Raw genomic sequence first — 17,527 nt, forward strand, 5'->3', positions numbered from 1 at the left:
GCCGAACCTGCTGCGTCAGCAGGTAAATAAACTGGCCCGGCCTGCCAGGGTGCTTACCCTGGCGAGCCGCATGCCGAACGTTGCCGACCCCTGGTCTAGATCCTCAGTTGATGTCAATGGAGCAATGAAGATTCACATCAAGACCATTTATACCAGCTGAGAATCTGGCTCAGATGTTTCCAGTTTTCAGCAGATATTCTATATTAATTTTTAAAGCTCCTGCCATGTTGAAAAAAGTATCCTATTTTATTTGGGCTTTATTTGGGCTTTACCTCCATGTCTCCTATCACACTTGAGTAATTCACACTGACCGAGACACTACAGCACCAGTGAGAACGAAGGTGACCTCCAAATGCTATACCTCTCAAGCAATCCACTTAGGACCCCATAATACATTCTGCTTTCTGCACCAATGAACAGATTCTTTCTTAAAGTAAATGCCAGGTCATATTTGTATTGAAAATTCAAATTTCTATACTGGGAGCAAACTATTAACCCAGTTGTCTGCACCCGGCTCTTAATGTAAGCCCTCAAGCACATACTAGAGCCATTTGTGAGCCAGCTCCGGAAAATAACAGCTAACCTTTGATACACGCTGTAGTACACTTGCTCGATAGTAAATCCAGCTGAAACTAGATTTAAATTCACATGATCAAAGATGATAGCAGGGGCAGAGGACTGATTTGGCACTGTCAACAATGGCAAATGCTGTCAGCCTGTAAAATCAGCCCTATTATAAAAAGCATTGTAAAATTAACTACATTTTGCCCAAATTGTACATAATCCTGAAGATTAAAGACTTTAAAGGTCGATAGAAAATTTTGTGGCCTAAAATCTGGTTACAAAGCAGGTGTACTGTTACAGTAGTGCTGCTCAGGCTGAAAGCTCCTATATTACTCCATCTATGTGGTTTCTGACTGAAAAACTGTCTACACAGTAAACAAGCTCTGCTTTGTTTGTATAGTTATACAGTACAGTTCTATTTAAACAGAGCTTCTCAGATTTGGTCCATCATAACCCTCTACAAAGGACACTGCATGTATGTATTTGGCTTTCTGACACACAAGAGTCAGCATATGTAGTCCAGATAAATACCTAATTGGTTCCCAGGAACTCTGAGTGCACATGAACAAATGGGTAATGAACTATGTAAATGTGTGTTTTGTGGGCACAACTTAGGCACCTAGACCAAGATTTTTTTTTAAAAAAGCATCTAAAGTTAGGCTCCGAAATAAGTAACCTGATTTTCATAAGTATTGGGCCTCCACTATCTTCCAGTGGGAGCTGCTGAGTGGTCAGCAGTTCTGAAAATCAGGTCACTACTGCAGATGCCTAAATGTGGATTTAGAATCCTAACTTTAGGCTCCAAGTTTTGAAAATCTTGGCCTTAATTTTGAAAATTAGCCATATATTTCCAAATTTCATGTCAAAGCAGGTGAAGTGCCATGTGGCATTGTTGTTCAAAGATGAATAGCCTATGACGACTGTCCAAGCACTCAAGGTTGGTCTCCTAATTTTGTTATCTTAATATAAGGCCTGCCTTGCGCTTTGCATAGCGTTATTTCCATCTGTCAAGTGCTACCATTTTTATCAGATAACATTTTCCCCTTGCTGATCTGAATTCTCCTTATCTGTGCTGGCATATCTCTACTGCCTCTAATGGAGTTACTCCTGATTAATAGCAGTGCATGGAGTTTCGGACCCACTTTACACAGAGGTAAATGAATGCAAAGGTTCATGGCCAGGGATCTAATACCTATATGCCTCTTTGTGGGAAATAACAGGACTATCTGGAGTACTTCAGAATTGAGCATTTGCACATTGCTTAGAGAAAATGAAAACATTTTATTTTCATTAATTAACCTTTATCTTGCACCAGGATATCCAGCTCTTCTCGGATCCCATCATACCAGTTAGTGATATCCACATGGAGAGAGTAATCACAACAGGATTTGGTGTCAGCTGCCTCATGCCACTTTTCAAATGAGGTCAATAAACTCACTCCAGCTTCAGGGACCACGTGATCAACTGAAATATAGATGAAGCACCTGTTACACAAATTGCACATATTTCCTATTCTGCAGTTTCAGTGATTATCTACAGTGAACCTACAACAAAGCAGGATTTTCATTGGCACGGTGTAAATTGCAGGATGTGGGACAGATACAGACTTCTCAAGTATTCCGGCTTTTGCAGAACATTCTGCATTGAAGCTGAATCTAGCAACCTGTTTTGCTATACCATCAAGTCAGGAAATGTGAGCGAGAGAGAGAGAGAGAGAGATCTAAACACCCTGTAGCTTAGTGAAGGTGCACTGAGCTGGTATGCAGGAGATCATGAATTCTGGTCTCTACTGACTGCCATTTACATTCCTATGCAATTCATAACTCTCATTATTGACCAAGGCCTTATACCCTTTTCTAGAAGGCTGTCATGAATTAGCCCATTCTGCTTTACCAATAAATTAATGAAGAGCTCTTAAGGCAGCACTGGGAACAGAACCCAAGGCTCCAAAATATAAGATTCAAGTCTTAACCACTCAGTCACACTGGCTTTAAGAATCAGGGTGATAATGACTGGGACTAATGATGCATGTAGAATTACTCATGTTTGCAGGCCTGGGTTCTACTTGAATAATGAAAACACAGCAAGGTGTACTGTATCTTCACATATGCAAATCTTATGGTGTACTACTGAATGTATAGAATTGAGCCTTTTACTGGGCATTTTTCAATTTTGAAAAAAGGAAAAGCACATTAAGAAACTTCACACTATTAATAAAGTAGAGAAATCCTTAAATTAAACAGTCCTAGCAGCTACATTAAATAAACTAAATAACTTCCAAAAGGAAAAATACAGCTATTTAACTATTATCCAGAAATAAATCTGTTTTAACCTCTTCATTGATGCAAATGTACTGAATATAGCTGGCAGGTCCCACCTCATGTTCTTAATGCATTTGAACTTTCCATTGATTACAATAGAGCAGCCATTTAAAACAGCTACACAAACATGTACAGTGGAGTCCAGCAGAGATAGTTAGGAGAATGCTGTTCTGACATCTTTACTGGAATATACTGTACAATATTATCCACCTGCTTAAAAGTGAATCTGCTTTTCCAATCCAGAGAGGATGGAAATAAATGCCTGTTTAGACTTTCTAAATAGGCTAAAAGATATGGGTGCATCTAGCTGAAGAAAATATACTGAAAAGCAACTCTTTCCACTATTAAAAAACAATAATGTATTATGTGCCTATTTCCATGGCCTTTTGCTGCATGACATACATTCAAAGCAAAGTACCATCCAGCAAAACTAGCCATCCCCCACCAACCACTCCCAACTCAAAGGGAACAAAACTCCATGGGGCAGCAGAAGACAGCTTTGGCAATTTACTCCAGTTGAGGATCTGCCCCACATAATCTTAGTCCAGAGCCAAGCAAATGCTAGGCAGAAAAGATGAGGCTTGCTCGGCAATTTAATGAAAGGATGAGTTTAACAGCCAGGAATCCCTTACCAGAACATCCTGCTTCCAGGATGTAGGTGTAAGCAGGCTTCAGACCTCCCTGGTCTCATATCGGATTCCTTATGCCACTATTTTATTATTTTCCAAATTTTTTACCAGTATCTGATATTACACTGTAAGCACAACAGTTTACTAGAATTGTTGCTTTGCATTGTTACTGCACTGTATAAACTGATAAAAAAATCAGTGATAGCAAGTATAGTAAATTTCATGCTTGTTATGTGAGAGAAATCCAGGATACACTTGTAGAGCCGGCTTGACATAAATAACTTCCCAATCATGCCCACTAAGAAATAAGGCAAGGCGAATGGATAGTTAAGTTGTATATAGGGGCTTGAAAAGCAGTATGCTGAAGTCAGGATGTCTGTGCTAGCTAACATAAGCAGCTACACCCTAATGCTAGGGACATCTGACAAGCTAAATCTCAAATTAAAGAACAGGTTCCCACATGAACAGCACATGGAGAGAGCATGTTGGATTGGTTCCTGCAAAGTAACCAAGCCAACCCAAAAATGTGTGATGTAATGTATAGCAAATGCAATGGAATCTGCAAATGTATATAAAGGAAGAAGTATTCTCTGTAACTTTGGATGTGTGGTACGCTCTATACTCACCTCCTACGCTTGAGTCTGATCAACTCAACATAGCTTTGCTGTTTGCCAGATAAAGGAAAGTAAGTGACAAAATCTGGAGTCAAACTAAGTGTTTTGGTTCTCAGAGAAATGGATGAAATGTTCTCCCAGAAGCAGACATGGTGCTCTGGATAAGTCGGGTAGAAAAAATTTCAGAGGGAATCCCAACAACACTACCCTAGGAGCGGCTGCTTTTTCTAAGGGTAACCTCATTTTCATGTTGATCCTGGTAAAGTTGTCTACAGTAATCAGTGGAGATTCCAGCCTCACAAGACCCAGACATTGATCTGATCTTAAATGACTTCTGAAAACAGCGGTGTAGAATATACACAGATAAACCCAGTGAACTGAAAACAGCAGGTTGCGCTCAGCCCCAAGACAGTTAGATTTGAGAGGTGAGAGTGTTTTAGTACTTACTGATCATGGTGGTACCGCCTGCTAGAGCTGCTTTTGTGCCTTGATAGAAGTCATCAACAGCGGTCATTCCTTGGTAGGGCTTTTGTAGGTAAGTGTTGACATCGATTCCTCCGGGGATAACCATACGTCCATTAGCCTCAATGGTCTTTACTCCACCAGGAACAATCAAATTCTCTCCTATTTGTCTAAACAGCAGGAAAGGCACAAGAAAATTTCCAGACAAAAACTAAATTAAGATAGAATCAAGGTTGAGAGCGCATATCAGTAATTTTGTATTATTAATATTTTTATTACCATATATTACAGGGAAGTTGCAATTATTTCAAAACCAAACACTGTAAACCCAAGACATTCAAAACTAAGATTAAACTTAAAAGAAATTCAATTCATTTTAAAGTATGAAAGTGCACAGTTAGGTCACCGAAACAAACTGTAGTCACAGTTTCTTCAAACTTCTCCTATAGTTAAAACTCAATTTTGTGCATAGGCTATATTTCAATATATGTGAATTAAAGGTCTTGTAATTCCCCTTGTAATTCTTCATAACTGAAAGCTTCTTCTTCAGTAGAAATCTCAACCCTGTCTTATAGTGACACCATGCAAAATCCATACAATCACAAGGAACGAATTTTAGTGTTTGTGGACTCCACTTAGATTAAAACTGATTTTTAAAAACGTGTTTGATTTCAAAAATTATTAATCCCTCCTGGGGTCACGACAGGGCAAAGTTAAGTTTCTATGGGTACCACAAACCTGCATTTCCACACCTCAGCTTGCTTGGATTTGTTTTTTGGTTAACATTAACTGTGAACTTCCTGGGCTTATACTATTTTGTTTTAGGATAATTACCACACCCCTGTAATGTAGTTTCCCCTAAATTACTGATACATATTCTTAGCCCTAATTCCCTTTCAATATAGATTTTCTGTGGGATAAGATAATATTTACGTGCATGTATATATGTACTCATCCAAGACACATAGATCCCGAATTTATTTTGCGCAACGTTAAAACGCAATAGCTACCCATGAAGTGAAACTTGGCAACTGTTTAACAGCCTGTAGCAACAATTTAGGATGGAAAATGAATATAACTATTAATTATACCCAGGGGAAACTACTAGTAATTACTCAAACTGGAATTTGGCCAAACAACCAGAGTTAAAAAAAGAACCACAGGAGATCAAGAGCTCATTTTTACATCTCATCCAAAGGACTCCACATCCAACAGCACCGTGTCCCATACTACAGAGGGGCACAGGTCTTGATTCTAGTCTAAGGGAAGAGCACCAGTTTCTGAATTAACCACACTGCTTCCTGCAATATCTGGAATTTTGCTCGAAGTCTCCATTCTAAGTACTAACCAAGCTTAGCTAGTTAGAGCTGATGCTAGCTCAGCGTGAGGCCATATAGCTGTGTGTGTAAATGCCCAATAGTCACCCAAATGTTGCATTACACTGGGAGGTACGCTGTAACATGTTTACAACTATGATAAATATTAATGTAGCTAATTATAGAGTGAAAAATAGGTAGGGAATTAGTACAGATGCATGAATGCAAGCAGACCAGCACAACAGGTTTCAAAAATGGGACTTAAGATGCTTCGGGATTCTTCAAATTTGAATTGCAAAGAAATATCACAAGGTACGCAACAAATGAAAATAGGGGGAAGATCATCAGCTTGTTTAAATCAGCATTTCTCTATTGTTTGCAGTGGAACTAAGTCAATTTACACCAGATGATCGTTCATCCCTAATGTTATAATCAGAGCTACATTGCTTTCTCTGTGCAGTGTTTGTGTGGCAAAAAGATCTGAGAATGGAAAAAAGAACTAAGATCCATCTCCTTTAAATTCTACTTTGAAACAAGAATAACATTCCAAAGACTACCTGTGAACACTGTGAAAAACAAGAAAACTAAAAAATAAAAGTAAGCTGGTTTTATTTCCCCCGTAAAAATATCATCTTTTCAGACCCTGGTTCAACAAAGCACTTAAGCACATGCTTTGCTGAAAAAGGATGGGCTTTGGGATGTGCTTAAAGTTAAGCATTTAAACACATGCTTAAGTCCCGCTGAAGTCCAAGAGTGTTATGCATGTGTAGAAGTGCTTTGCTGAACCAGGGCCTGAGCCATTCTCACTCCATTGCAGAGCATCAGCTTCCTCAACATTGCTGCACTCCATTACTGTATGTTGAAGTGAATGGATTTCACTACACTTGGCTTGTGCGGATAGCAAGGTGGTGTCTTACTTCTAGTGTTGCCACCCAGGTTAAGCCTGCTGGAAGGAGGCTGATCCTCACTGGCATTGCTCAGTGATTTTTATTCTGTTTGTCTAGAACGCTGAGCAAGAGGTGGTGAGTCAGGCTTCTTGGACAGTTCATTTTGGAATAATATTTGTATGCTAATGAGAAAGTGGGGTCATTTAGTTGCTGCTTACAAGTGAGAGAGAAAGTGAATGATGCTCATAGTTGTATTCTAGCTACCATGCAAATGCCCCCAGACACCATTTGATGCACCAGTAATCATTAGCAAATTACAGGATTCACCCTCTCAAACAGTTGTCATGATCTATAATTTCCTGTGAACAAAGCAAGTTGACTAGGGCATAACACATAGAGGCCCCAATCCTGAATCCACTTACTCACAGGCTTAAATTTATGCACATGAGAAATCCCCATTGAGCTCTGTGCGCTTACTCAGATTTGTGAACAAAGGGTGGGATCCACGGCAGCTACTTAGGCACCTAAGTCCCATTTTTAGGAGCCCAAGTCCTGTTTTTAGGCACCACTGCAATCCACAAGACACCCACATGGCTGCTGCCTAACCCTGTAGCTGCCTATGTTTTTTTCCTCTGGGTATAGAGCCTCACTCTAGGCAGCCTCTCTCTAGGCCTGAGCATGTGCACTACTGCCTCATGATAAGCACCCGGAGGCTTATCTCCCGCCTAAGCCCCACAGTGATTCACAGACTGGGGGAGACTAGTGTTTGGCTGGCCAAGTCATGCACAGGGGCCCAAATCCTGTAAGCAGCTTCTGAGCATGCCTACTGGATTGGGCCCCTCAGACAAGTTCACACAGAACAGCTGCAGGAGCAAGGCCTCCCTTGTAATCGTTAACCCAGTGGTTAGGGTACTCACTCAGGGCGTGGGAGACCTCTGATTCAAGCCCCCACCCCTTGAGGGGGAGAAGGGATATGAACAGGAATCTGCCACCTCTTAGCTGAGTGCCCGAGGCACAGGGCGATAGAATCATTCTAACTCGTTCTGTGGCCCACGTCATATTTAAGAATGCCATTGTTTAATTAAAATGGAACAATTTCAGCAGGAGAGATTGAGGGAGCCCCACATCCGAATAGTCCATAGCCTCATAGTTGGGGCACTTACCTGAGAGGTGGCAGAGCCCTGTTCAAATGCTTTCTCTCCTACCGAGGAGCGGGGACATGAACCAGGGGTTTCCCACATCCTGGGTGAGTACCCTACCGCTGAGCTAAAGATTGTAAGGGACATCCTTGTCCTCCTCCCCTCCCCCCAGCTGTTTTGTTGAATGTCCCACATGCATCTTAGGTGGCCAAGCTCTTATCTTCCCCTAGTTTGTGGATCACTAGCAGAGCTAGGCACTTCCCTGCAGCCCAGACTTAGGCGCTTGTCTCCCTGAGAGGGGCAGGGCTTAGCACATATCCCTCTGGTTGGTGTCTCCCATTGGCTAGTTTAGGCAGCTCCCCCACTGCCATGCTGGCTTTGTGAATCGCAGTCTATTGCATTGTATATGGAGCCTGAGCACCTCCCTCAGGTTTTGCAGATCACAGTGTTTGTTCCTGTGATTTTCTAAGTGCCTAAAAGTTAGGAGCCATGATGCTCAGTTTTGCAACACTTAAGTCCCTTTGTGGATCCCACCCGAAGTGTTTGCAGGATCGGAGCCTAAAATTCACAATGGATTTCAGACCTCAAGGTAACTCAAAGGTCAACCTCATTTGTTTTATTATATGACATGCTTACAACACTCCACAGAGAATGTGCATCTGAACAAAAAAGGGTAGCACTAAGGTGAAGTAAAACACTTATTAAAGGGATGCTAATCGGCTGATGGTGCAAACCAACATGGGTGTTTTTGTTAGCTCCAGTTAAAATAAGATTTTCTTGGGATTTAAGCACTCCTGTTTCCTTTTTGCAATGGACATGTCCAGTGCTGAGCAACTGCACAAGAGTCAGAAAGGGAAATTGACTAGAAAGAATCATAAAACAGAATAGTCTTTCATTGTCCAGGATGAATGAGGTGCATTACATTGTTTATATTCTTTCTGTTGTAATCATCTATGGAATTATTAACAACACAGGGATGGATAATTGTTTAAAGAACATATTTTTTAGTCTGACAGTGTCCATCTACAAAAAAGGAACTCCTAAGACAGGGAAACAGTGTATTATTTATTGATTGTTGTTATTTTTTCATGCACTAACTTTTGGCCTCTGGAGACCTGCATATGTCACAAGTGAAGAAAGTTTGGTGGTCACAAACTAGTCTATTGGCTATTTGTGAATATCACAACATTTGTGCACTTCCACAATTCAGCAAGACTAGCAATATTTCTTCTCAGCCAAGGCCCAGAGTGAGAAGCACAGAACTGCACGAGGAACCTTGCACCTCAACTGTCTGCATCTATTCAAGGCTATCAGAAACATGAGTTTCTGAAGCAATATGTTTATCCAAAGAGAATTTGTATTGTTCCTGCAGCTGGCATCCTGAAGTTGTTGCAGGTTCTCTCTATTTAATTTAGTAGATGATTTAGGGCCTAATCTTGCTGTGACAGTCTATACTATTATGGTCATCACTTTTACAAGACTATGATATATTTTGTACAAAATATGCCTTGTGAGGTATCATTTGAAAAGTCACAACCTGCTGAGTATTATTGTCTCGGTAAAATGTCTGTATCAACACTATATGTAAAATTATAAGATTCTTACTATGTACCATTGTTATAACATGCTCCAAGGTTCAGACAAGCAGGTCCAAACCAGTCTTTCAGAGACAAAGGCTCACTGGCACCCCAGCCAGGTGTTAAAAACCGATCACTGGCTTAAGCAGCCATTCTTCAGCACCGAGAAGGTGTAAACAAGAAAATTACATTTCATCTCAGAGATAGCTCCAACCTCACGTACACAAGAGACTGTTTGTCTGCACCCAGATATGTGTGGGGGGGGCAATCTTCAAAGAGGGGAGGGGGTATAAGTATGTGAAACAGTGGCTTCCACCTCACTTCTCCTCATGACATCAAACACACACCTGAAATGACTCTGAACTAGGAGAGGGGTCCCTGGCTGAAAGAAAATCCATCCTGTAAACTATTACAATTTGTGGTGAGAGAAAGAGACTTGCTTTAAATCCTACTAGCTTGTTAAAGTTTAGAAATTCGCTTGTGTTTTTATCTTTTTATTTCTTTTGTAACCAATTCTGACTTTATGCCTTATCACTCGTAATTCTTTAAAATCCATCTTTCTGTAGTTAATAAACTTATCTTATTGTTTTATCTTAACCAGTGTGTTTGGATTAGACTGTGTGGGAAACTCCACTTGAGACAACAAGGCTGGAGCATAATCATTTTCCTTTGTTGAAATGACGGACTCACTATGAGCTTGTCTTGTCCAGGAGGGTTCTGTACAGTACAAGATGCACATTTCTGCGGTCAAGGCTGGGACTAAGAACATGCAGGTGTCACCCTGTATGTAACTCATGAGTGGCTGGGAGAGCATTCATGTATTCAGCTGGGAGTTATTTTACATGGGAGTGGCTGTGTATAAGCAGGACTCCCAGCGGTGGCAGTTCACAGTAAAGCAGTGTAAAAGACTGTAGAGCTGAGGGGATATAGCTGTTCAACAGTCCAGATTGTACCCTGAGGAAGGTGACACCTGCCCATCTCCATATAAGTGTGTAAAAAGAGGGAACACAGAGCATATATATTCAGTGCACAAGCAGCGGTGTACACAATGTTGGTGTACAAGAGAGCAGCAGTACATGTACATGGGACACACACTAGGGGTTCCGTGTGAGAAAAGGTGCCTATGTAGGGGCTCAGTAGCCACATACAGCACAAAATGGCACCAATATCAGCAAGTGAAAATAGCTGTAACAAGCACCCCACAGCACATTGAGCCAGTAACCGTTCATCTTCGCCTGGGATCTCTTGCACTAGATGCACCTGACAGCTTGGCTGGGCTTGTGCTACTACCTGCGCTGCACAGGCTTTGGCATAGACTAAGTCCTGTCAGAAGTAACTGAGAATGGACCCATTGCAGGTGCAAAGAACTCCAGTCACACTGACTGACGGACTCCTCTACCTGTCTGACACTAGCAAAGATGAAAAGCAGATTTTTATAATAAATAAAATATTCCTCTACAACATACAACATTAACAGGCATCCACAGAGGTGTGCAGGCAGTAGGAGTCAAGCTCACTATCATGATTAATATGCATGCAAAAATGTTCAGTATTTTAAAAACCAACTTTATCAGTCCATCTTCCAGGTATATGTCTGCATAGAAGGAGTAGTCATCATTGATAATTCTTCCACCTTTAATGAGCAGTCGATCACTCTGAGGGAAAAAAAAAGAAGAAACATTTATGAAGTAAACAAAAATGGAATCAAGTCAAATAGCACAAACCTAACCTTTATACCATGAACCCATTAACATCAGAAGTGCCAGGAATGCTAGTTCATACCAGGGGTGGCCAAACTTACTGGCCCTCCAAGCAACATACGACAATCTTCAGAAGTTCGAGAGCCAGGGCACACCTGCTTCAGCCCCGCTCCTGCTGAAGTCCCAAGCTGTGTTCCCTGTAAGCTGCGCGCTTGGGCAGCCGCTCAGTTGATTAGCAGAGCCGCGCACATCCAGCAGCGTGTGTTCAGGTGCTCGTCCGCACCCCCGCTGCTTTGCAGCCATGGTGCTCCTGCAGCTGCTCCCGGGACCCTCCTGCTGGCTGTGCAGAGTGGGGGGAGGGGAGGAGGAAAGGAGGGTGCTGATGTTAAGGTGTCCCCCTCCCCCAGCCCCTGTAGCCCATCTCCACAGAGCAAGGTAGAGGGGACAGGGCTCATCAGGACTCACAGTAGCTCTGAGATCTGAACAAGCCTTCTGGTGAGTGCCGTAAAGAGACAGTGCATGGTCTCTCAGAGACTTCCCCAGCAGCCAGCACACACAATCTGTGTCTGTCTGTCTCTCTCTCTCACACACACACACACACACACACAGTCTCTCCCCCTGCCCATGTACCCATCTCTGCAGAGCAGGGTAGGGGGGACATGGTTTAGGAGGAGGAAAGCTTTCAGTGACTGCCTTAAAGAGTCAGCGGACGCGCGTCTCTCAGAAACTTCCCCAACAGCCAGCACACACAGTCTGTGTGTGTGTCTCACACACACACACACACACACACACACACACAGTCACACATACACACAGTGTCCATGTGTTGCGCACACATACACACAGGGTCCTGTCGCACACCTCCCAACACTGTTGTTATTGTGGTTACTTCTTGGAACTTCCTGCAATGCCCATATATTCTCTGTAATTTTATTCTTTCAAAGTGTGTTATTTTAGTTTTTTGAGTGATCTATGCATTTCATAATTTTTATTTCTCTCTTACACTTAAATTTAATTCTTTGAGTAGTGAGTTCTAAAATGCCTAAGTTGTACTGGCTGGAGTAATTATCCCAACTGGTAACTTTTAAAAAATATATATTATATCTAGGTTTTTTGTTTCTACTGGTGGCGCACATCCACACATTACCTTGATGCACATAACAAAATGTATTCTGCACATGGGTGGAACATTGGTGCCGACCCCAGTAGGCTGAAGACCCGAGATGCCCCTTCCCACTGGGCAGAAGCCCCTATCCCACCACCCCGCTGCAAGGCAGAGGTCCTGAGCTCCACCCCCCACCCTCCCGGTTTGGTAGGTGGAGAAGGGGGGGCATGGAGGGCTCTGCGAGCCACACTTTAATGGTAAAAGGGTCACATGTGGCTCACGAGCCACAGTTTGGCCACTCATGGTTTATACATTCCACCTATCGTGTTGTAATTATGCCACCTGAAACGCATACATTTTCTGAGTTTTGTGTCTGGGTTTTAGTCTCATCACTCCCATCAAAGTGATGCCATCAAGATGAAAACCACATACCATTTTTTATAAATCCTACCTGTGTCACTAATAGCACCTGATATCATTAACAATGACAAATGAGATAACAGAGCCTTCCACCTTATCATAGAATCATAGAAATACAGAGCTGGAAGGGACCTCCAGAAGTCATCAAGTCCAGCCCCCTGTGCTGAGGCAGGACCAAGTAAACTTTGACCATCCCTGACAGGTATCTGTCCAAGCTGTTCTTAAAATCCTCCAACAATGGGGATTCCACTATCCCTTATAAATAGAAAGTTGTTCCTAAAATCTCACCTAAATCTCCCTTGCTGCAGATTAAGCCCGTTACTTCTTGTTTTATCTTCAGTGGACATAGAGAACAATTGATCACAGTCCTTTTTATAACAGCCCTTAACATATTTGAAGACTCTTATCAGGTCCTCCCTCAGTCTTCTTTTCTTAAGACTAAACAGAACCAGTTTTTTTAACCTTTCCTCATAGGTGAGGTTTTCTAAAACTTTTACCATTTTTGTTGCTCTCATCTGGACTCTCACCCAGAATTGGACACAGTACTCCAGCAGAGTCCTCACCAGGGCCAAGCAAAGCAGGACAATTACCTCTCGTGTCTTACATACAACACTCCGGTTAATACATTCCAGAATGATATTGGCTTTTTTTGCAACTGCATCAGACTGTTGACTTAATTTGGGATCCACTGTAACCTCCAGCTCCTTTTCATCCCTACTATCACCTAGCCAGTTCTTCCCCATTTTGTAGTTGTATATTTGATTTTTCCTTCCTAAGTGAAGTACTTTGCACTTTTTTTTGTTGAATTTCATCTTGTTGAATTCAGACCAATTTGTCAAGGTTGTTTTGAATTCTAATCCTGTCTTCCAGAGTGCTTGCAACCGTTCCCAGTTTGGCGTCATCTGCAAGTTTTATAAGCATAATCTCCACTCCATTACCCAAGCTATTAATGAAAATATTGAATTTTACTGGACTCAGGACTGACCCCAGTAGAACCTCATTAGATATGCCCTCCCATTTTGACAGTGAATCATTGATAACTACTCTTTGAGTAGAGTCTTTCAACTAGGTATTCATCCACTTTATAGTAATTTAATCTAGACCACATTTCCCTAGTTTTCTTATGATAATGTATTGTGGGACTGTGTCAAAAGCCTTTCTAAAATTAAGCTGTATCACATCTACTGCTTTCCCCCTATCCACCAGACCAGTAACCCTGTCAAAGAAAGAAACTAGGTTGCTTTGGCATGATCTGTTCTTGACAAATCCATGCTGTCTATTCCTTATAATCCTATTATCCTCTAGGTGCTTAGAAACTGATTGTTTAATAATTTGATCCAGTATCTTTCCAAGTATTGAAGTTAGGCTGACTGGTCTATAATTCCCCAGGGTCCTTCTTGTTCCCCTTTTTTAAAGATAGGTACTATGTTTTCCCTTCTTGAGTCCTCTGGCACCTCACCTGTCCTCCATGAACTCTAAAAGATAATTGTTAATGGTTCCAAGATTGCTTCAGCTAGTTCCTTAAATACCTTAAGATGAATTTCATCAGGCCCTGCTGACATGAATACATCCAACTATCTAAATATTCTTTAACCTGTTCTTTCCCTATTTGTGTTGAGTATCTGGTCACCATTAACCTTTTTAGTGAAGGCTGAAGCAAAATGGGCATTAAACACGTCAAGCTTCTTGATGCAGCAGTTATTAGCTCTCCTTCCTGCTAAGTAGAAGACCTACACTTTCCATCCTCTTTCTCTTGGTCCTAATGTATTTAAAGAACCTCTTCTTATTGTCTTTTATGTCCTTTGCTAAGTATAACTCATTTTGTGCCTTAGCCTGTCTGATTTTGTCCCCATATGCGTGTGCTATTCTTTTGTATTCGTCTTAAGCAATTTGTCCATGTTTCCACATTTTGTAGGATTCCTCTTTGATTTTCAGGTCATTAAAGAGTTCCTGGTGGAGCCATCTGGGCCCTTTACTATTCTTCCTATCTTTCCTTCACATTGGGATAGTTTGCAGTGGTGCCTTTAATATTGTCTCCTGGAGAAACTGCCAGCTCTCCTGAAATCCTTTTTCCTTTAGATTTTCTTCTAATGGGACCTTACCTACCTGCTCTCAGAGTTTGTTAAAATCTGCTTTTTTGAAGTCCAATTGTCCTTATTTTGTCACTCTCTGTTTTCTTTCCTTAGAATCATGAAATCTATCATTTCATGATCACTTTCACACAAATTGCCTTTCACTTTCAGATTCCCACCCAATTCCTCGCTGTAGGTCAGAATCGAGTCTAAAATGGCTGTCCCCCTGATTACTTCCTCCACTTTTTGAAATACAAAAGTTCCCAATACATTCCAATAATTTATTGGAAATTTTGTTTTGCCATATTACTTTTCCAACAGATGTCTTTTCCAGCCATGATGTCACCCATTGACATACAGCCCAGATGGCAGTGGACTAAAATTTGTTACCACCTGATGGATGGCCAATATGAAATGAGTTTGGTGGTCACAATCTAGTTTCTAGAGGACAAATGTCCACAAATGCCAAAACCATCACATACGGTAGTAATTTTCAGTCTTCGGCCAGATCAGACTACAACTCCTTAATGCCACTACCATACTGTAAAGGAGCCTTAAAGGGAAAAGAATCATCCCCAGGACAATTCCCTCAACACAAGAGCAGCATAGACCTAGCTTATATGGCCCTACAATGCCCACTTTATAGCCCCTATCATAGAGCCAGCCAAGGTCAGGGCTAGAGTTGGAAATACAAGTAATAGCCAGAAAGTCTGTACTCCAGCAGTTCTTGGTCCCAGAGCAAACTATTGGCTACAGTGGGGAAGTTGCCTTAACTAACAGCAGCCCAGTAAACTCAACTGTGCTGGTTTCCCAGAGTAGAAATGCACCTGCAAGAATATGCACCTTTCCCCTGCCCCCTCCCCGATCTACACATTCTATGCTGTGCCTCATGAGAGACAACACAGAATCTGGTCTCTGGCTGACGGTCTCAGCAGATAAGTCAAGGAGACTGAACTACCTTCTCACCCCTCCAGGTGATCCCTCCAGATTCATTTCAGGGCACATTAGTCATGCAGTTCAGGAAAGTCTGCACTGCTGCTGCCTGCTCAGTAGCCATTCTGTGAATGGAACAGTTCAGTCTCCAGGGCTAGATTTAATTGCACTGTCACATGGCACTGCTGCGGGGCGAGCTCTGAGAGGGTTACAGCCACCCCAACCAAACTCGGCTGTGCAACGTTAGTGCTTGGGAACCGAGTGAAAGTGACTGGTTAACCAGTAAACAGACTGGTTTACTGACTTGACTTGCCTTCACTGCCCAAGCCGAGTGACCTGCATAAAGGGGAAAATGAATTAGTTTTCTGAGGGAGCTAATTCTCTGCATTCCTTTATATGTGAATCTAGTGTTGAGTAAGGACTCTAGCAGCAATGTGCAAGGGAATTAATAGGGGGAAAGAGTTCCCATGAAAAACCAGGAGCCAATCAGGGTCCCTGTTCCATACCCCCCTGCAATCTAAAAGAGCCTCCCATGGTGCAGAGCTATACCTCGTCACAATGCCACAGGGCCTACAGAGCTGGTCAGCAGCAGAAAGCGGGAACCTGCTGAGTATGTCCCATATGCACTCCACCATCCCCCATCCCGCCCAGAATTTCAAAGAGCACAGGGAAAGAGAGGGAGCAAGTGCCATGCAGTCTCTCTTGGGAGGTAAAGCATGCTCCATTCCCTGTAGTCTACCAGCTCTGCAGAAAGAGTGAGTTCTGACCTGAATGAGCATTGGAGTTACACACACATATCCACAACTGACGGTTACTTTTGTAACAACTAACTCCGCATGTTTGCACTTCCCTTGGCCTCAGCTGTAAAAGTAAGTTGGTTTTAGTCAGGTTTCCGATTCTGATGTATTAGCATCCCGCAGCAGTGTTTGGATTTTGAACACTGCAGGCAAACATGTAACTATACAGAGCTCTTACACAGTCATTTAAAAAATCATCAATAGGGCATATGTAAAACTCACAAAAATCCTAAACTAATTGCTAGTATCCATTTAAAGTTGATGAAAGCTGAATTACTAAAAGCCCATGTCAAACCTTGTGTGCAAATGCTTAGGAACAGTCACTCAGGTCTGAGTTGGAAGAATTTATATTAATTTGTAGTAGCCTAACTCTTAAGTGGAGCCCTGTTCACTACAGGAATAATAAGAGTCAGTCAGCATTTTGCATGCAAGTTTTCAGTGTTAGAGCTGAACAAATAATGCCAAATATATCTATCTATAATATTTTGTGAAGAATTGTTCAAATGTTCAAAGAATTGCTGGTGCCCTGTTCCCAGTGCTTAGGTGTCGTCATTTCTGTGAAAATTCAAGTAATCAATTTACACTTGCAAAAACATTTGCAGAAAGCAAATTTCAAAATTGCACAGAAACTAAAGTTTAAATTCATGCACTCAAGGAGTCATGCTGGAAATGGTAGCACACCTCACCTAGCCAGGAAACAGGAATAATATCATGTGACTTATATAACCAATCACAACTGAGCAACACAGCTCAGATTTCAACCACTCATGGATTAATACATAAGTCGGAAACGTATACCCGACAATTATGCAAAAAAACCCAAAAAAAAACAAAACAAAAAAACCCCACCTCCTATTTCTAGCTTACGGAACTTTTTCCATAAGTGCAGATTTGCGTAAATTGGGTTTGCGTAATCCGGGGGGTGTCTGTATTGAATTTGGAAAGATATTAGTCAAATAATTGTGAACAGTGAATAACTTTGAGGAAGCCA

General features: G+C 41.8%; 1 protein-coding gene across 2 annotated transcripts in view; it reads right to left on the reverse strand.

Moving 5' to 3' along the window:
- CRMP1 (collapsin response mediator protein 1) overlaps positions 1-17,527 on the reverse strand; it is a 58,108-nt gene that overhangs the window by 22,417 nt on the left and 18,164 nt on the right. For both annotated transcript variants that reach the window (XM_026648052.2, XM_026648054.2), the window contains exons 2-4: positions 11,076-11,164; positions 4,576-4,760; positions 1,864-2,028 (exon numbers count right to left, since the gene is read on the reverse strand). In XM_026648052.2, the coding sequence (XP_026503837.1) occupies positions 1,864-2,028; positions 4,576-4,760; positions 11,076-11,164 (439 nt within the window). The remainder of the gene's footprint in view (positions 1-1,863; positions 2,029-4,575; positions 4,761-11,075; positions 11,165-17,527) is intronic.

The sequence above is a fragment of the Terrapene carolina genome, unplaced genomic scaffold, assembly GCF_002925995.2.
Source record: "Terrapene carolina triunguis isolate 2854851 unplaced genomic scaffold, T_m_triunguis-2.0 Scaffold66, whole genome shotgun sequence".
NCBI lineage: Eukaryota > Metazoa > Chordata > Testudines > Emydidae > Terrapene > Terrapene triunguis.